Source organism: Chelonoidis abingdonii, chromosome 4 (genome assembly GCF_003597395.2).
Source record: "Chelonoidis abingdonii isolate Lonesome George chromosome 4, CheloAbing_2.0, whole genome shotgun sequence".
In the NCBI taxonomy this organism is placed as follows: Eukaryota; Metazoa; Chordata; order Testudines; family Testudinidae; genus Chelonoidis; species Chelonoidis abingdonii.
Genome location: NC_133772.1, coordinates 150,497,881 through 150,519,340, shown reverse-complemented (window position 1 = coordinate 150,519,340; position 21,460 = coordinate 150,497,881). Strand labels below are relative to the sequence as shown.

General features: G+C 39.7%; 1 protein-coding gene across 1 annotated transcript; it reads left to right on the top strand.

The window, feature by feature from the left end:
• Positions 1-500: 500 nt before the first annotated feature.
• ACTR10 (actin related protein 10) lies at positions 501-20,548 on the top strand. The gene is made up of 13 exons (XM_032775700.2): positions 501-659; positions 5,621-5,693; positions 7,181-7,263; positions 9,022-9,130; positions 12,537-12,644; positions 13,081-13,148; positions 13,493-13,572; positions 14,069-14,104; positions 16,429-16,508; positions 16,600-16,673; positions 17,112-17,193; positions 18,286-18,487; positions 19,841-20,548. Exons 1-13 carry the CDS (start codon positions 583-585, stop codon positions 20,020-20,022), a joined length of 1,254 nt encoding a protein of 417 aa, XP_032631591.1. The 5' UTR covers positions 501-582; the 3' UTR covers positions 20,023-20,548.
• The last annotated feature ends 912 nt before the right edge of the window (positions 20,549-21,460 follow it).

Below are 21,460 nucleotides of genomic sequence, written 5' to 3'. Positions count from 1 at the left end.
CTCTACCCCACCTCGAGGGCGGGTACAAAGGAGGCTAACAGGACCTTGTGCTCCAGTCTCCAAACACAATCTCTCACCCCATGAATCACCATCACCCCCCTTTCTCCTACTTGGGTCTCAGTCCTCAAAACAACTGTCCCCCATCACTTTCCCCCAGGGACCTCTCCAACCTTCACCCCCATCACCCATCCTTGTCATCCTCTCCCACAAGGGCCCTCTCTCTCTTTCACCCCAGCATCTTCCCCAAAGCCCTCTCTTCCTCTCTCTGACCGCCTTTCCCTTACCCCTACACACAGCCTCTCTTAAGGTGACTACTGCGTGCCTGAAAACAGCTGGCGCCAGATCCGTACAGTTTCTAGCGCCGGGAAAGAAGAAGGGGACGAGTAGAATCACCTCAGCTCCCTCTGAAAGTGTCAAGCCCCGAGAGAGGGATTAAACCTGAGAACAGGCAGGATCAGGGACAGCCTTGATCTGCGCCGCCGGTGTAGAAGGCCCTCCAGGCCGCGAGGTCTGCGCCGTTCAGTGAGGAAGGCCCCCTTTGTTGTGGTGGAAGCCGGGCGCTGGTCTGCGCAGCCGGTGGCGATGCCGCTGTACGAGGGCCTGGGGAGTGGGGGGGAGAAGACGGCGGTGGTGATAGACCTGGGAGAATCTTTCACCAAGTGAGTGGTCCGGCTGGCCGCGGCGGGCAGCCCCTTTCCCCGGTCCCGCGGCTCGCTGCGGGCTGACTCCCCCTGTATCCCCGGCAACTGCGGCCTGTCGCGACATGAGGCGGGATGTGTCCGGCGTTCCCTGCCCTCTGAACGCCGTGTCACCACACGTCAGGCTGTGCCCAGCCCTGACTGGTGCTTGGCGCGGGTCCGGGATGCCCGGCTGGTCTGTCACCATCGCAGAGGAGGCGCAACAACCCTGCCCTGGGGCCTGGCACTCGGGTACCATGGCGATGAACGTCTTGACTCTTCGTTAAGGCTGGATGTCTCTGAGAGAGCTGCAGTAGCACAAACCCAGGTTATGGGCTTGATGCAGAAATTGACGGGAGAGGTTCTCTGGCCTGTGCTATGTGAAAGATCAGGAGATGATCGTAATGGTCCTTTCTGGCCTTAAAATAGCTGAAACTGTGAATGTGACTTGAAAGAGCTTTCTTTAAATTTGAAAGCTTGTCTCTTTCACCAGCATAATTTGGCCCAATAAAAGATATTATCTCATCCACCTTATATTTCTAAATACCTGCACAAATAATCATAGAATATCAGGATTGGAAGGGACCTTAGGTGGTCATCTAGTCCAACCCCCTGCTCAAAGCAGGGCCAATCCCTAGAAAGATTTTTTCCCCAGATCCCTAAATGGCCCCTTCAAAGATTGAGCTCATAACCCTGGGTTTAGCAGGCCAATGTTCAAACCACCGAGCTATCCCTCCACCCCCAGGGAACAATTGTATGAAGCTGGTCTAGCTGCAATCATAGAGACTTACCTACTTTTTGAAAAAAAGCTAATATAGACACACAAATTTGTGTTTCTTTCTTGAAAACCAGCCTATGAATTAGGTTACATACATTCTTGTCCAGGTCTGGATGATTTTTTTACATCTTGCTCTGAGTAAGAGGCATCACACAGCTGCCCGGGGGGGAGACCAAGGAGAAAATTGTGACTAGAGCTGGTGTGATGCCATTATTCCTAATCTAGATGCAGAAAAATCTTTTAGTGTTATTTGCAGTCCTGCATCCTGATTTTTCTTCTACCTCCAACCTACTACCTAGCTCTTCTGACTCCAGGTGACATTTAATTTATTAAACAGATCTTTTCAGGTTTAAAAATAATTTATGTAAGAGAAAAATCCACCCCTTGATTGTAAATAACACCTTTTAAATTATTAAAATGTTAACAAAATATTACATATGCCTTGCCATTGTTTACTTGTTCTATTAGACATACTTTGGACAGTGATAATAAACTACTCAGTTTCTTTTTCTAATTCTCCTGAACTAGCACTATGATACAGTGATGTTTGGGTTGCATATATTATAGGTGAAAGTTTGGATTTGAACAATAAATATCTGTAAACATTTTGATTAATAATGGTGTAAAACTTTTCTAACTGTTTAGAGTTCAGTTTTGGACATAAGCTACCCAGCCTTGTCTCTTTAATTAGTCATGTGTATGCAAACAGTAGGATTGTTTTGAGACCCACACGATTTGGGAATTTGAGAGATTAAAGGAGGCAATACACAGTGCTTGTCTGAATTTGCCAACCCTTATTTAAGAATGTAAGATCAGCCATACTGGGACAGACCAGTGGTCCATGTATCTCAGCATCCTGTCTCTGACAGTGGCCAGTGCCAGATGCTTCTGGCAGTCAGAGGTTTAGGTACACCTGGAGCACAAGTTTGGACCCCTGACCATCTTGGCTAATAGCCATTAATGGACTTGTCCTCCAAATGTATTTAATTTGTTTTTTAACCTAGTTAAACTTTTGGCTTCACAACATTCCATGGCAACAAGTTCCACAGGTTGACTGTGCATTGTATGAGGAAATATTTCCTTTTGTTTGTTTTAAATCTGCTGCCTGTTAATTTCATCAGGTGACCCGTAATTCTTGTGTTATGTAATAAGTCAGTGGGGCTACCTGCATGAGTAAAGTTATACACATGCATAAGTGTTTGCAGGATCAAGGCCTTAGCTTCTATTTACTTATGGTACCCAAGTGCCATGGCAATTGCCCCTTAACAAAGTGTTGAATACAACCTAATAGCTCTGGTTGTGTTGTTGAACTTTGATGTTAAATCCATGTTTGTAAAGTAAAACATGGTATGTTAACTTGGTATTATAGTTTAATCTGTGTTTTTAAGAGCTCAAGCCTATGAGGTGCTCAAGTCTATGAGTCTGAATTCCCAAGGTGAGGCCCCTCAGCACTTCACAAAACATGCTTGGGAGTGAGGCTTGAATAATTATGGCACAAAGATCTTTCTTTTAGAAGCCCTAGATTCTGTAAACTGAGCATCTGAACCCTGAGTCAGTGGGGCTGTTTGTGCGTTCAGTTGTCAAACCATGTGGAATAGTTTGCAGGATTATGGCTTATCTGAGAACAGAGTCACTTGAAGATACTGTTGTAAAATATTTTGACACAAATACCTTAGAATTTATTATGTAAATCATGCTTTCTCTCATCAAATGCCTATTATATGAGAGTTTATGCTTTAGTAAAACTAAGCTGATTAGTTTTAGTAGAGGAGACCAGTTCAGGCAGTTGGACTAATCCATGAAGTCTATTCTTGAGGTTCTGAAATAAAACTTGGCTGCATCTTTCAGGATTCAGTGTATAAAAATTACCAGTCCTATTACCTGGCTCTTATATAGCAGATCTCAAAGCACTTTACAAAGGAGGCTAATATCATTATCCTCATGCCCTATCCTGCTCTTACTAAAGTAAATGGTGAAATTTCCATTGACTTCAAAGGGAGCAGAATTGTGCCTGCCATCGTTAGCTTGGACACTAAAGTGGATTCAGTTGTTTCAATCTCTGCTATTCTAAATAGTGAACAGTTTCCAGGGGCGGCTGCAGGCCTCAGCACGCCAAGCACGTGCTTGGGGCGGCAAGCCACGGGGGGGCAGCAGGCAGGCTGCCCTCTGCGGCTTGCCTGCGGAGGGTCAGCTGGTCCCGCGGCATTGGTGGACCTCCCGCAGGCATGTCTGCAGGAGGTCTCCGAAGCCGCAGGACCAGCAGACTCCCCGCAGGCAAGCCGCAGAAGGCAGCCTGCCTGCCATGCTTGGGGCGGCAAAATTCCTAGAGCCGCCCTTGACAGTTTCAATTGAAAGTGGTCATTACTCAATTAATTTAGCTTTCATATGTGATGTCTGATTCATTTTCAAGTTAATATAGTGAGAAACTTTCTTCATATCTTTTATTTGAAGCCTTCTATATCCTAAGTTTTATTTTTCCTTTTTGATCAAACTAGCTAATATGATTTGAAACTTCACTTAGCGCCTATCGTAGACAAATTGTGTTAGCTACTTGATTAAAAATACACACACATCTTTTTTTCCTAGTCTAAATAAAGCCTAAATGTAAGCTTTACTTTCATTTTATAACTAAGAAAATCAAAATGTGAAAAGTAGAATGATTCTTAGACCAATTTACAAAAGAAAATGTCTGATATCTGCAATGTAAAACTATTTATACCCCCTTCTATCCACCACTCCAAAATGTCCTTTTTGTATTATCAGTGGCAAATTCCAGGCCCTTTCTTTTTATGCTAGTGTCTTCTGGATGCAAAGTACTCACTTAAAATAAGAAGATAACTATGGGCTTGATCTTGCGAACAGTTAAACAAGTGACTATATTATTCACTTGAGTAGTTCCATTGGTTTCAGTGGACCTGCTTGGAGGAGTAATTTTTATTCCTGCAATGTTTGCGACAACTGCAACAGAGTCATTTGTTTACATTTATGCCACATCTGTGGCTGTACTACATTAGGCCCAGTTCTTCACCTGCCTCTATGCTGTCAGATGCGTGCATGGAGCTCCAGTAATATCATTGGGGTTCCATGCCGGAGCATGAGCTCCCATATGAAGACAGTTGTATGATTGTGGGCTTAGACACACCGATCTTGGGATCAGATGGTACTGATTTCCACATGACTGTATATGATCATTAAAAAGTAAGACCTTAGTTCTGCAATCAAATCCTTGCAGGTGCAAGAGTCTGTGATGTGAATTTGATTGCAGCTTTGGGGTCTAAATATATAACCAAAATAACATTATAGTAAGGATTTGTTAAATCCTCTATGTATGTATAAATATTGATATTCTGAAGTCTGGCTGTCTTTCTCTAGAATAGTCCCCATTCAGGTAACTGATTGGATGCATTCATGGTATCAGAATGCCAAGACAAAATATATTTATTGACCTCTTTACTTTAAAAACATTAAACTCTGAAACCATGGGTAGGCATTCTACCAAATCGTGCTTGAACTTCTAATATATATTTCAAAAGAGAAAAAAGAAACGTAAAGCATTGGGAACTCCTAAAACCTCATCCTTAGGGCATCTGTTTTTTCTGTTTAATCTTTAGAACTCGCTGTCCTTTTATATATGACCTGTTTATGAAAAGTTAACTTGACTAGCTATTCTAAATTTTGGCTTGGAATCCTGCTAATTCGAACTCACTACATAGGCTGAGTCTATAGAATGAGCACTCTACCAATATAATAATACCAGTATACTAGAATGGCAAAGTGCTTTTAATGGGGACACAGCTATACTGGTAACACTGTTCTTTGTACCAGTATAATAAAACCAACCCCTACAAGCAAAACAAGCTATACTAGTAAAAGTGTAGCATCTACACTATGGCCTTTGCAAGCACTGCTGTGTTACTCAGGGATCACACCCCTTCACCCCACTAGCTAGCCTAGCTGTGCTGGCAGAAGTTTGCAGTGTAGACTTGGCCCTAGTAAATCATACATAAAACACCTCTATGGACTTTACAAATTTTGTTCAGATTAAATTATTTTGATTATCAAATCCACTTTTACTATTTGAAATACCAGATCATTAATTTCTTGGTAGTTCTTAAATGTGAAATACATATATGTAATTTAGTTAATTTTAAATATTTTTGTTTAGATGTGGTTTTGCAGGAGAAACAGGACCAAGATGCATTATTCCTAGTGAAATAAAGAAACCTGACATTCCTAAGGTAACATTTTTTAAAATGTACTATCGGGAAAGAGCCACAAATTCTATAGCTTTGTGTTATATTTTTATTTTTGAGAAGTACTTTAAATATATATGTTCAGACATCACAAAATTGTGTGTCATTATTTCCTCCATCGTAAACCATGTCCGTTATCTCGTAGCTGTTCCTATTAAGAGGTCATAATAAGTTATGAAAATTGACCTCATATTGAGGACAATTATGATTCTGTTACATGAACAACCATAAAGTGAGCTGGCTTTTGCAAATGAAAAATTAATTGGACACATCCCTAAATTAGACATTTGGGACCATATAGTATATTAATAGGGTAAGCTGATTGGTATAAAAGTGTCTGGAACTGCCAAACATGGATTTGACAGTTGCCACCTCACATACAAAACAGGATAAGTAGAATAATCCTCAAAAATATTCTTAAAAATAACAAAATGTTTCACCTGTAAGATCCATGATGACCTTGATTTCTGGGTATTAATGTTCTTTCTGTTGTGATTCGGGCTATAAATTCCTCCCAGTAAATTGTTAATTTTCAGGAAACTTTCTTTTTCTGCATCAATATTACTTACAAATTAAGGCTCTAATCCTACAAGGTGTTCAGTCAATGGGTCTCCATGTGAACACAGGGGTCCGCATATACAGAATAGCTGGTAGGCTTGGGGCCTTTCAAATATTTAAAATTATTTATCTCTTGAGTTATCCAGTTGATCAGTTAGGCTCCAGTTTTGCAAAGATGTATGCATGTGTTTGTGCCCTGTGAATCATCCTGTTGAATTAAAAAAGATGATTATCAGTGGATAAAGTTAAGTATGTGTGTAAGTCTTTGCAAGATTGGAGCGCTTCATGCGAAGTGTCCACACCACCACATTTGGCATTAATCGGTACCTTTAGAGGTGGTCTCTAGGGTATGTCTACACTGCAGTTAAACACCCGCAGCTGGCCCATGTCAGCTAACTTGGGCTCAGGCTGTGAGGCTATAAAACTACAGTGTAGATGCACGGGGTGGAGCCTGGACTCTGGGACCTTGCAAGGTGGGAGGGTCCCAGAGCCTGGACTCCAGCCCAAGCCCAGGCATCTTCACTGTAGTTTTATAGCATGGTAGCCCAAGTCCCATGCGCCTGCTTCAGCTGACACGGGCCCGCCTCTGGTGTTTAATTGCAGTGTAGACATAACCACAGGGTCAGGTTTGAGGCACATTGCCTCCACCTGTACTATGCTTTTTCTCTTAGTAGGTGATGTGAGTCTCCAGAATTGTCAATTTGACACCTGTCCTCAGCATTAAAATTGATGACAAGTTTTAAAGGAAAAAAAATTCAAAATTGATTCAAGTAAAATAATTTGTAGGATAATTTTGTGATGTGTGTTAATACATCAGACAACGGAAAATGATATTTCTTAAAGTCAATAACAATATCTTTTGAATTTTATACTGGCTGTGGATAACGTTTTAATATAAATTTTTATTTTTGCAGCCTATCAAAGTTGTTCAGTATAATATTAACACAGAAGAGCTGTATTCATATCTGAAGGAATTTATTCACATGCTGTATTTCAGGTAAGAGGTACTGGGATATTTTTCTCTGATTAGCTGCTTTTGTTTGAGCATGTTGCAAAAGATGTCTGTTTTGATAGGGGTTTTGGAGAAGGCTGATGTTATGTTTCCTAAAGGATGGGAAGGAGTGGGCTAGCTGGCTGAGCTGTTGCTGAAACAATTATTTAATGCTGCTAAAATTTGAATTGTGTTGTTAATGTGTGATAAGCACCTAGAGCCTTGGATATTCATCTTATTGTTTAAAATCATCTAAATAAATAAAACAACTGTTAACTTTGACATAGTCACAAATAGCTTGAGCTTGAAAATTGTTATTCTTGTGTGGAGTTGCACTGGTTTCAATGGGGTTGCTCATAGGACTCCAAAGCCCATTGAGGTAAATGGAAAAACCAGGCCTGATGTGAAGAAGGGTTTGGACATCTGGATATAAATGTTCAACGTCTGAGATTTATAATGTGCCTGATAGGATCACTGAATTCTGTAGGGTTATATTTTTTTACTTGAATAGAACACATTTTCCCCTGGGTCTAAATGTCCTCATTAACTTAGATTTGGTGCTCTCTTGTTCCACTCACATCCACATACAGCATGACTTGACTCCAGCTGTGGACAAACATTACTTTTGTTACTGGACTTCTGCCTCACTCCCTCAAGCATTATTGGTTTTCTTTCTGTCCTCTACCAGTGCTGTTCTGTTTCTGACCCAAAGTCTCTGACATGCTGGGGACACGTCCTTCTGCAACTAGAAGATGTTTTTATTATCGTTTTGAGAAAATGCAAATTATTCCCCTTTTTCTTTTAATTTTGTGAGAGATGGTGAGCTAGACCAGAGGTAGGCAACCTATGGCACTTGTGCCGAAGCTGGCACGTGAGCTGATTTTCAGTGGCACTCACACTGCCCGAGTCCTGGCCACTGGTCCAGGGGTACCTAGATTTTCATTACAGACTTAACAGTTGTTTAGAGAATTTCAGAATTCATTAGCTCGCACCCGTTCTTATCTCTGTTAAAATTGTAGCTGAGGGAAGAAAGTGGATGTATATATGCCACGCACTAAGCCAGTAGGCACGATGAGCTATTTTCAGTTGGCACTCCCACGCCCGAGTCTGTGACTGGTCCCAGGGGGGCTTTTTAATTTAAATTTTAAACGAAGCTTCTTAAAAATTTAAAAAACCTAATTTACTTTATATACAACAATAGTTTAGTTATATATTATAGACTTAGAGAAAGAGACCTTCTAAAAATGTTAAAATGTATTACTGGCACGTGAAACCTTCAATTAGAGTGAATAAATGAAGACTCGGCACACCACTTCTGAAAGGTTGCCGACCCCTGAGCTAGACATTGAAGCACAGAATTGTGGGTCAGGAGATCTGGGTCATATTCTTAGGTCTTCCACAAATGCACCGTGGCGTCGGACAAGTCCCTGAAGGGTGGCCTGCACACAGACCTATATACTAGAGGTACATAATCCGTTTGTAGACAAGACTGTAACCTCTGCCTACACCGCTGTTTCCTGATCTGTAAATCTGGAATAATGCCTACCTCCCTGCATGTTGTGAAGCTTCATTGTAAGATGCAGTGAGGTGTGGGGTGGAAGGTGCTATCTAACTGCACTTTATTATTTATTATGCTTTTGACTGAATTAATTTTCAAAAGAAGTAGTTACAAAACTTGAAAGAAGGTGTCAGGTCCCATAAGAGATGCTTAGATTTAACAGTCTCAACTGATAATTCTTTACAAATATATGTGCTGTTTTCCAGACATCTGCTGGTGAATCCCAGAGATCGTCGCGTTGTAATAGTGGAATCTGTGCTGTGCCCCTCACACTTCAGAGAGACACTCACTAGAGTACTTTTCAAGTATTTTGAGGTACGTGTATTACCTAACTATTGGCATTTGTTGTCTTAATTGATTACATAATAATGGGCATATTGTGTCAGACCAGTGATTTATCTGTCCCAGTATCCTGTCTTCTGATAGTGGCCAGTGCCAGATGTTTTAGAGGGAATGAAGAGAACAGGAATTTATCAAGGGATCCATCCCTGGTCTTCCAGTCCCAGCTTCTGTCAGTCAGAGGCTTAGGAACAACCCAGAGCATGGAGTTGCATCCCTGACTTTCTTGGCTAGTAGCCATTATTCTTACCTTATTCTTGTTTGAACCTAGTTACACTTTTGGTCTTCCCAACATCCCCTGGCGATCATTTCCACAGGTTGACTGTGTTTTGTGTGAGGAAGTACTTCGTTATGCTTGTTTTAAACCTACTGCCTATTAATTTCATTGGGTGACCCCTGGTACTTGTACTATGTGAAGGGGTAAATAACTCTTATTCACTTTCTCCCCACCATTCATGATTTTATAGATTTCTATCATATTCCCCTTTAGTCATCTATTTTCCAAACTGAACAGCCACAGTCTTTTTAATCTTTCCTCATATGGGAGCTGTTCCATTTCCCTAATCATTTTTGTTGCCTTTTTCTGTACTTTTCCCAGTTCTGACATATCTTTTTTGAAAAGGGACAACCAGAAGTGCAAACACTGTTCAAGGTTTGGGCATACCATGGATTTATGTAAGGACATATGTTTTCTGTCTTATTATCTATCCCTTTCCTTATGGTTTCCAACATTCTGTTCGCTTTTTTTTTTTTTTTACTGCTGCCGCACAGCGAGCAGATGTTTTCAGAGAACTATCCATGTTGACTCCATGATCTCTTTCTTGGTGGTAATTGCTAATTTAGACTCCATTGTTTTGTATGTATAGTTGGGACTGTGTTTTCCAATGTGAATGACTTTGCATTTATCAACTTTAAATTTAATTTGCCAGTTTGTTGTCCAGTTACCCCGTTTAGTGAGATTCCCTTTGTAACTCCTCGCAGTCAGCTTTGGACTTAACCGCCTTGAATCATTTTATATCATCTGCAAACTTTGCCACATCTTTGTTTATCTCTTTTTCGAGATCATTTATGAATATGTTGAACAACACTGGTCCCAGTACAGATCCTTGGAGGACCCCACTTTTTACATCTCTCCACTGTAAAAACATTTATTCCTACACTTTGTTTCCTGTCTTGTAACCAGTTACTGATCGATAAGAGGACCTTCCCTCTTATCCCATGTCTGCCTACTTTGCTTAAGAGCCTTTGGTGAGGGACCTTATCAATGTCTTTCTGAAAGTCCAAATACACTATATCCACTGGATCACCCTTGTTCACGTTTGTTGACCCCCATCAAAGAATTCTAATAGATTGGTGAAACATGATTTCCCTGTTCAAAAGCCATGTTGATTCTTCCCCAAATATCATGTTCATCTGTGTGTCTAATTCTGTTCTTTACTATATTTTCAGCCAATTTGCCTGGTACTGAAGTTAGGCTTACAAGCCTATAATTGCCAGGATCATCCCTGGAGCCTTTTATACAAATCAGTGTTACATTAGCTATCCAACATTCATCTGGTGCAGAGGTTGATTTAAGCAATAGGTTACATACCATAGTTAACAGTTCTGCAATTTCATATTTGAGTGCCTTCAGAACTCCTGGGTGAACACCCTCTGTCATGTAGGATATATAGAATAATCAAATAGTGCTAGTGGCCATTGCTATACTTGGCACGTGTGGGAATGGACAAAGAAGTGGGGATAAAGGGAAAAGAATGAAAGTAAAAAGAGGAAGACAGAGAGATAGAGATCAGTGGGATTTTTTCCTGACTTATTTAAATATCAGTTTTCTAAATAGCGTATATTAGCAAGAATTACCTATAGGTTTTTTTTGACTTGGCAAAAAATAGCTCATGTCATCTCATTTTTGACAGGACCAATAATCCCCACTGAGTACTGCCAGAAACCTGAGTCTATATTTAAACATTTCTTAGTGCTTTCTCTTCACACAAATCTTGATTCTTTTACCATAAGCCAATATCTTTGCCTAGCACGTGACCTAAACTCTGGCTGTACTCACTTAGATAGGAACTTATCTGATATTTATGTCCTTCACATAATCAATCTTATTGTTAGATCAGACTCTTCCTTAAATCTAATTCTGATCTTAGTGTCAGTGGAAAACACTTTGCAAGGTAATGCCATAACTTTTCAGTTCATATACGTCAGATTGCTGTGCTTTTCTGTTAAAGGCTATGCAAATAAGTAGTTTGCCTCTCCAGCCTAATTTTATAACTAATCTTAAACTGTCATAGATTACATTTCTGTATAATTCCTTCCTGGTATCTTTTTTTCTCACCTAAAATTTGATGAGCAGTGTGAGTGGATTTCCTAATCCGTTCAGAGAAAGTTAAAAAAGAGGAGAGAGAAATGCCTTTCATTTTGATTACTTTGCAATGTGAGGATGACAGATAATGCACTTAACATAGAGCTGCTTTAAACATTATCCAGAATGACTGGTGACAGGCAGAGGTCCGTACTTTGGTTTTGAGGCCTGGTTCTATGATAACAAACCTGCTGGTAGCCATGTAAAGTGAGCCCTGCCTCGTGTGTAGGGCCACCATTTCTTGGTGTTACGAATAAATGTGACATTTGATACAAGGTCAGCATTTTTAAATAGTTATCTTGTGATCTAATTACACCACGCTGTTGCCACTAAATAAAAACTTTATGGAATTACTTTTCCTTTTCCCCAGAGTTCAGGGGAGGGTATTTGCCAATGGAGTTGTCAGCACCCTGAGAGCGAGATTCCTAGGGCAAGGCTGGGGTTCTCATCTAGCTATATGGTCTGAGCTGCTTCTTTCACATTTCCTTTTAGAGTTCCCTCTTTCTTACCTATATTGCAATGTGATCCTTGTGGCCAAAAGAGCTGTTGATTTGCTCTGAGACTAACACTTCCTAGTACTGGCTTTTAATCAGTGTTTATACAGCGGAGAGCATGATCCCACTGGCCACACATCAAAACTTTGTCTCCTTTGCTCACCTCTTCATGTCTTCGCAACATTTTATGAAGAGCTATGTTTGGCCTTCTGTAGTCAATTGTGACTTGACCTAAGTTATGTTCCATAAACAGTACTTGTTTTTCTTACAACCTTCTGTTACTATTCACTGGTGTTAAGCACATATGTGGACATGGTGTAGCGATGAACATGTTGGGAATGAATTTGAGTATGCTGCTGTATTTAGTTGGTCATCATCACCTTAGATTAAATCCTGAATTAAGACTAGGCAGTTCAGTACTTGATTGTTCAGTCTTCATTTTTTATACGAAATTGGGGGGAATGAAAATGATAAACCTTCAAGTTTTCTTGCACTGAATTTAATTGTTTTGGTCTCATTACAGGTTCCTTCTGTGTTGTTTGCCCCAAGTCACCTAATGTCTCTTCTGACACTTGGGATTAATTCTGCTATGGTTTTAGACTGTGGATATGCAGAAAGTCTGGTGCTGCCTGTATCCTTGATAATAATCCAGAAATTAAATCTTCAGCAGGAAAACTGTAACAAGAAGTAGCTTATTTTATTATAGACTTGAAATATGATAGACAAGAATAAGGACAGACCAGCAATTTAGCTTTGATCATAGTATTCTGGCTTGCTGTTTTAGAGTGGAGAATATCACAGTATCCTGACTTACTACATGAGAATCCCTAGACCTGTGCTCTTTCCAAAGGATGGGATAGGAACAGACATAATCTGTGTTCTATTGCTTGACAGGTCTGTGTTTCTCCCTCACATACTACACATTAATGAGAGTTCTGGACAGAATTGACTATTAGAAATATTTATAACTGATGCAGGGAAGGGAGGAAGAAAAATGCCTTCAATCCCTGTGTCTTCAGATGGAAAACACATTATAATATAGTGAAGATTTCCTGAGCTGCTTGTAGATATATGAGGGAATCCCCATTTTGAGTTGCTGGGGTGCCCTTCCCCTAGGAGGAAAAGCAATTCACAAGTAAGTTTACAGTTATGCATGCAAGATGATTCTGTCAACTGATGATGCCATTTGATTGTGAAAATTAATCTTTAGTCAATTACTTTATTATAATATAATTAAATTGGATTATAAGCCCTGTTGTGTTACCATCCCATTCTAAAGTTGTAAACGTGTAGTGTCCGTGGAAATATGATGGGAACTGTGGAAATAACAGTTTAGAAATTGGATTTATTTCGGTCTTTATTTGAAAGAAAGGAAGTAAATAACTGAAGGAAGTAAATAATGTAGCGCTGACATCGTGCAAATACATAGGATTGGTAGTGGGTGGTAACTATAGACTTCTTATATTTACAACATTTTAGGGAGCTGGAGAATCAGTTGTTGGAGCAATGCAGTGTTGACACAGGAGTAGCTAAAGGACAAAGACTCCCATCAGTGATGGGTAAGGTGTATTTCTGATGTAACATAAATGTGTTCCTTTTTAGGCAATCGTTCTGGGGAAGGTGGGTTAATCCCACTTCCTTCTCTGCTTCCTTTCTTTCTGCTAACATCAGAAAGAATAAATTAATGTTTCTCCACCAGGTTTAACATGCTGCTTGTTCCATGTCTCCTGTCCCAGTATAAAATTAATTAGTGTGTTACTTCCAAGACAAACCACTCTTAAGGGTTAACTGGTTTGAAATAAAGTTTAATGCTATATTCTTTGTCTGTTACATTTTGAATGTGAGAAGAGCATGTTAAATTGTTTCCAAATGTAAGACAGGTTCACTTTTTCATGTAGATTTCTTCCCCCAGTAAAGTTGTTTATTTCTAGCAACTCTTTTAAAGTTATTGTTGTGCAGTTTCTGTACTAAATTCACACTTCAATTATTGGTTGGATTTTGCAAGTTGTGTTTTTACTTAATGAAGATCTGTACTAAACTATTAACTATTTTTAGGCTCAATTCCAGAAGACATTGTAGAGGATATAAAAGGTAAAACTCTTCACTTCAATAAACCCTATTTTGGGCTTTCCCCCAGAGACCAGTTTAACAACATCACTACATTTACAGTACCCTGCCACTGTAAATTTATGAGATTCTGTTGCTTTAATTTCCCTTTTGTCATATTTCTTATATTGGCAAAAGAACTTGAAGTACTGTCCATATTGTAAGTGTTCTACGGGTCATATTGCATCCTTCTTCTGAGGTTAGACTTGAGGTATTGGTCCAGATATAGCTGAGTGTTGTGTTTTTGCATATAAACACAATGTAAGAATATTGAGTAGTTTTATGCATCCATCCGTCAGCAGTTTAGGTTAATATGGTGTTGCATTTTTAAATACTAGTGTTCTGTTTGTTTCTGATGACTATTTATAGAAATACACAGTATGTACCCTACATTTGATTAATAGCAGATTTAACTTTCACAAACTGGCAACATCAAGTTTCAATTGCTTCTGGTCAAAAAGACCATTAGTGCTGAGAAGTTCTGACTTAAAAGATTGTTAGTAATTTAATGATTTAGCTTAAATGATTTAGTTAGGCATGCTCTGTGTTTGCGACATAATATGGTATCTTCACCAAAACTGAAAATACACCGCTACCTCAGTATAACCCCACCCGAAATAACACGAATTTGGATATAACGCGGTAAAGCAGTACTCCGGGGGGCAGGGCTGCGCACTGCAATGGATCAAATCAAGTTCAATATAAGACGGTTTCACCTATAACGCGGTAAGATTTTTTGGCTCCCAGGGACAACGTTATATCGAGGTAGAGGTGTAGTATGTAAAAGGCATTTTGGAATATTGGATCTGGTATTAAATATTAATCACCTTAATAAATTTGCACTTCAAAAATTGGGGCGTACTTCAGTAAAAAAAAACTATACTAACTTCTCTATGTCTTGGTCTACATTTGAGTTTAGGTCAAATTTAGCAGCATTAGGTTGATTTAACCCTGCATCCGTCCACACGACGAAGCCATTTTTGTCAACTTAAAGGGCTCTTAAAATCGATTTCTGTACTCCTCCCCGACGAGGGGATTTGTACTAAAATCGACATCACTGGATCGAATTTGGAGTAGTGTGGACACAATTTGACGGTATTGGCCTCCAGAAGCTATCCCAGAGTGCTCCATTGTGACCGCTCTGGACTGCACTTTCAGCTCAGATGCACTAGTCAGGTACACAGGAAAAGCCCTGGGAACTTTTGAATTTCATTTCCTGTTTGGCAGCGGAGACTGCAGGAAGTGTGGGATAGCTGCCCACAGTCCACTGCTCCGAAAGTCGACACTAGCCCCGGTACTGTGGACACACTCCGCTGACTTAATGTGCTTTGGAGGGATGCACACAATCAACTGTATAAAATCTCTTCCGAAAAATTGACTTCTGTAAAATCGACCTAATTTCATAGGGTAGACATACCCTATAGCACTTTATATGTAGTTCATCCCAAACCACTTTACAACTCTTTTAATAGAAAATAAAAATCGCTGATGAACATAAGAAATGTTTCCTATGGCTTATTAACAGCCAGTCTTAGCAGAAATAGTATCTACTGGTTGGGCCAAACAAGGGGGAAAGACCACATGTCAAGCACCTCGATACCTTAAGATGTTCCATACCTTTTAAACATTGCTAATATTTTATCACATATAATTAATTCATGGAAATGGCTTTTTAAAATTCTGGACACAAATGCAGCTTTCTGATTGGCTGTCTTTTCTTCACACCATTATTTTTAACCAGATATAAGATGTTACTTGCTAGAATGGTTGTTTGTGTTCTATTAAAGATACAAATGGAGTTTGGCTCTTAAGTTCCTTCTGGAGTTTTGGAGGGCAGGAGATATGTGCCACTAACACCACCACATAATAGTAGACCATTTACAAAACAGCAACATCCAATTTGAGATGGTGGTGTGTAAGACTGGAATTGTTGATTCAAATGCAGTAAACTATCCCTTCCACCTCCTGGCAACAAAAAGGCAGAGTTGATAACACTCAATGGACTTTAGATCTTGCTATTTAGTTCCTCAGGAAGAAAATCCGCTCTAGTGCAGCATATTTGTGGTATGAATGCTACTTCCTTTAGAATTTAGCATCCCAACCAGAGCCTAAGTTCTGATAAGTAGTGTCAGAGTATTTCACAGCAAGTAGCAATATCTTGTATACATAAAAATGTAGACTTTGGTCCCAAAAATGTTAAGTAAAGGGATAGAAGTGACAAGCTGTGTTGAAGCTACTTCAAGGCAATGGAAAGTTAAGGCATCTAAAACAAAGTCTTTGTATATCTTTTTTTTTTTTCTTGTATAAAGTCCGCACTTGTTTTGTGAGTGATCTCCAACGTGGGCTGAAAATCCAGGCAGCAAAGTTTAACATGGATGGCAGTGCTGAGGTAGGTGGAGAGTAAATGTTTCTCCTCCTCTTCGAAGTGGAAGGAGATCTCTTTTTTGCCTTTCAGATGATATGTATGTGTTTTGTTTCAGCGTCCTTCACCACCTCCAGATGTAGATTACCCTCTAGATGGAGAGAAGATTCTGCATGTAGTTGGATCAATCAGGTTAGAAAAACTATAACTAAAATGAATTATTATTTTATTGTTGTGTTTAGAGTAGTGCCCAGATGCCTGAATATTGAAATAAACCATTAGAAATGATGCCTTAGTTGTGTGCTGGTAAAATTTATTTGTGTGTTTAGGGGCATTAATGAACCATTGCACTTTGACCTTGTGATTTGAGGCCCCTAAAACTTCACACTATAATGACAGCCTGTGGTACCACCTTGAGCCCCAGTCATGCACCAGGACCCCATTATGTTAGGTGCTGTACTAACATGTAACAAAAATTGTCCCTGTTACACTAAGACTCTAAACTCTTTGAAAGATGAAAGACAATAGGTGGAAACCAACAGTTGGGAGAACATGAGGAAACAATGACACTATACTGGTAGGCTGTTGTTTGTTGCTAATGCTCCCTGCTTTGTTTTGTTTTGTCAACAGAGACTCAGTTGTTGAAATACTGTTTGAGCAGGATAATGAAGAGAAATCCGTTGCCACTTTAATACTGGATGCACTTATTGAGGTATCGCTACCAGTATAAATAGTTGCATGCATTGCTGTGGCCTTGCACAGAGCCTGGCTTTACAAACCATCATTCACTTGGGCAGTCTCACTGATTATAAGCATGGACCGTGTATGGGTAAGATGTTTTCTGAACCAGGCTCGTGACTGGCTTAGGGAAGATGAGAAACTACAACATATTGTGTACTCTTAGAAATTCGAGTGCTATAATTCAAGAGGTGTCAGCATTTTTATTATTCTCCCTCACTCTTTTCCGGTCTTTTATTTGGACTTGGAAATTCTCTTGAGGCGTGATCGCTTATCGTAAGAAGAAATGTCTTTGTCTAGTTAGGAAAAAAATTATGGAATGTGGGTTTGACCAGTACAAATGTAAACTACATCTCATTCTAAGTATATTTTAAAGATGGATTTCTGCAGTTACAAATATATTGTTTGAACCAAAGTTTGCAGATGAGTAATTCTTTGCTAGGACAATAAACTTGGATGTTTTAAGGCAATTATTTCAAGTTAGGGCTCACCTTATTATAAAAATTGATCCCATTAAATAATTCCCAATGTTTTGGGTTCCTTGATCTAGAGGTACCGGGACGGTTCAAATTACGTTGTTCTCTTCTGACTCCGTATGACCAAGCAAGCAATGGCTCTGGAGGCATAAGTCCACCAAAGCAATCTGGTGACATCTATGTGAATTTGTGAAATGTTTCAGAGTTGCCAAATCTGCATTTTTTTGGTGGAGTGAAAAAAAAGTTTCAGTTGAAAAATGTCACCAAGCCCTAGCAGGTAGGTACTGATAATCTACTGATTTCAGCAAAACTGCAGCAGAGAAGAGAACTAGCACCAGGAGAATGCACCACCCTCCTTTGGAGAGCACCGGCAATGGAGAGGGTCACTGCAGCATGGGACACCTTGAGGGGGTAGCAGACCTAGATAAAAACACAAATGAGTTGCTGCACATAGTGTATATTGCCTTGTGCTTACATTACCAGGAATACATACCAGTGTCACTTGTAAAGAGCAGTGCTACTTTTCTGACATGTTCTGAATGCTGTGTATATAACTTCATTTAAACATTTTCAATTTTCTTTTGTATCAGTGCCCAATAGACACCAGGAAGCAGCTGGCTGAGAACTTAGTATTTATTGGTGGCACTGCTATGTTGCCAGGATTCCTACACAGATTAATGGCTGAAATTAGGTACCTGGTCGATAAACCAAAATACAAAGAAGCACTTGCCACTAAGACCTTCAGAATTCACACTCCACCTGCCAAACCCAACTGTGTGGCTTGGCTGGGAGGTAAGAATGACGCTGGGGTTAGTCAGAGGTATGAAGGGAAAAGGAAGATTTTACAATGGGATTTGGAAGGAGCAAATGACAACAGTGCTTTGAAACGTTGCTAAGTGTAAACTGCATCTGAGCTCTTTGTAGTTATTGTGCCTCATGTCAAAGTCCTCTGGAGCAAAGCTGCCTCCTGGAGTTTTGGAGGGCAGGAGATTTGCCCCACTAATGACAACAGATCACTGAAAAGCAGCAACATCAAATTTGAAGCGGTGGTGTGTAAGACAGGAATTGTTGATTCAGGTGTGCAGTATGCTATTTATGCCATGTGGTGGCACCAGCAAAGCAACCATCCAAAGCGCAAACTTGAGGACAGGGGTGTCATTTGCTATGGGGCCAGATTTTTCATGGCACCTCTCCAGCTGGCACTGCAGTGTCTCCCTTGGGCGTGCATGGACCACTGTGAGCCAGGAGTTCTAATTGCTTCATTGGTAGTTCCAGCTCTGGAGGGCCAGGGAGCAGTAGCAGCCTGGGTCAGAGCTGAGCACAGAGTGAGTTGGGCCCTGATTCCCCAAGCCCCACTCCCCCCCAAAAAAAGAGATAGGAGGCAGTTATTGACTTAAAAGCTGCCAATCATGAGCTAGGCAAAGGCTACTAACTCACAAAACAACTCCCAGATACCTGCTATATTGTAAATCAGGGAAAGGGAAGGGCCAAGAGAGGCATTTCATGGCGATTCCATGCAGCTAAAGGTTTCTTCTGACACGAATTCTTGAATTTATAAGCTGTACCTTTCAGCTAATAAACTAAGCCTCTGTACGTAGCTAGAGTAGAATTTTAGAGAAACAAAATATAATAAATTTAAACCTGGTTGAAAGTGAGTGCCACAGAACAGCAAATGTTTGATATTGTGGGTGTCATCAGCCTGTCTGCAGCTCCTCATCAGAAAACAATGCCAGTTAACCAACACAGACTTACCATTCTCCATGAGTCGTACAAACTTATTCTCATGCACGTTGGGCCAAGCTAGGAGTTTCCCACAGTGCTTAGTTTCTGGGAGAATTCCATTTACCCATGGAATTGATGGTACCTGTTTAAAGCACTTGGAGTTATAGCTTCAGAGAAAGGTCTCTGGCAGGAAACTACTCGCAGTAAAGCCCATATGGGTCTTTTATTCAGTCACTTATGAAGGGTGTGGAATGAAGCAATAAAATACATAAAAGAGGGAAAGGGATTAGACCCAGTATATTCAGTCTTTTGTCTCTTCTTTGACGGGTTGAAAAGGAGTCAAGGGAGATTCCTGCAACCGAGCAGGGGAAAGAGAAATTCAGTGTGATGAGAACTAATGTGAAATTTTGTTTTACGCTGCAGGAGCCATTTTTGGAGCTCTTCAGGACATACTTGGAAGCCGTTCAGTGTCCAAGGAATATTACAGTCAAACAGGCCGTATACCTGACTGGTGCTGTCTCAATAACCCTCCTTTGGAAATGATGTTTGATGTTGGCAAAGCCCCACCACCATTGATGAAGAGGGCTTTTTCCACTGAGAAGTAAGCATCTGAATACAACGCAACTGCACAAGGATTCGTTTCACCTATTTCAAGCAGACCTATACAAGTTGCTTCTTATGTAGTAAGTTAATCAGATGTAACACTGTTTAAAATTAATGATATAGGTGTGGCTTGGGAGCATCTTGTTAGCTGGAACTATACTGAAGTTGGATACAATTCTACATTTAGATTAAAAGACCCCAAAACACTGCTTTTGACAAATGTGATGTTGTGCTTGGGTATTTTTTGTTTGTTTGTTTTGTTTTTCTTTTTTCTTTCTGTGGAAATAATGTAACTGGCACAAGTTATTAACTACTAAGTTGTTTGCTCTATACATATATGTACAGTAGATACAAAATTAAGAGGCTTAGTTTTAGATATTTTTGTTCTGTTTTAAATATCTTAGAAGAATGAAGGAGATTCCTTGTTACCTGAAACCATCTGTGGAAGTTTCTCTGCCAAACTCTGCATAAAATGTTGCACATGTTAACATAACCTGTTGGTTCATACATTAAAATGTCTCCTGGAAACTGTTTTGTTTTGTTGTCTGTCCATGGAAGTTGTTATAGGGATAGTAATTCTCTTAGACAGAGATTCCTATTTTCAGAAGCTGAACAGGGACCTGCTCCAGGCTGAAGTTGTCAAAGTGTCAACTTAACCTGCCTGCTAATGACCTTTACCTCCCAAAATCTGTCTGACCACTTAGGAAATGTACATGAAAATCTTAATGTTAATAATATGCACATATTAATTATTTTAATTTTATTTGGGTTGGAGAGGCAAGTTAGCCTCAAGGCAGATGTTAAAATATGTAATCCTACGGCAATAAATATGAAATAAAAATACACAGCTGAACTCTAAGGCAAAAGATGTACAATAATGGATATAAAGACCAAAAGTAATAAAAGGCTTGAAATTCCTAATAGAGGATCAAATGAAAATGTTCTCTGAGGAGCCTGTGATCAGGCTTTTTGGTTGTTTTGTTTTAATTACTGTTGATGCAAATACATTTTTTTCAGGTATATCCACATTAACATTAACAATTCCAGACTCTAGAGTTCTGCTCTCCACTTTAATTATTCTAAAGGTCTGTTGAGTCAAAAATTCACCCTTTAAAAAACACAACAGCCTACATTTGGATGCACATAACGTGCTATTATGACACTAATATGTTTCTATAAATCCTGTAACTCTGTATACTGCAAGGAACTCTTACTTGGAAAAGTATCTCTAAAGTCTGTGAGAGTCACACACAGCTGTTATTTTTGTCAATTCTCATTATTTTCACTAGAATTTTATTTATAATATTGCCTTAAATAATATTTTGTGCACGCATGGTATAGTGCCTTCCATCTGAGAATTATGAACACTTCAGTGTCAAAGGTTTGACTTATTTTTAGGTGAGGAATGTCAAGATTAAGGATCAGTTTGTCCTTAATTTA

Coding starts and splice junctions, on each gene's coding strand:
- ACTR10 (XM_032775700.2), top strand. CDS start 583: ATGCCGCTGTACGAGGGCCTGGGGAGTGGGGGGGAGAAGACGGCGGTG. Junction 9,131..12,536: donor TACTTTTCAAGTATTTTGAG/GTACGTGTATTA, acceptor GTCTCATTACAG/GTTCCTTCTGTGTTGTTTGC. Junction 12,645..13,080: donor CAGAAAGTCTGGTGCTGCCT/GTATCCTTGATA, acceptor AGCTGCTTGTAG/ATATATGAGGGAATCCCCAT.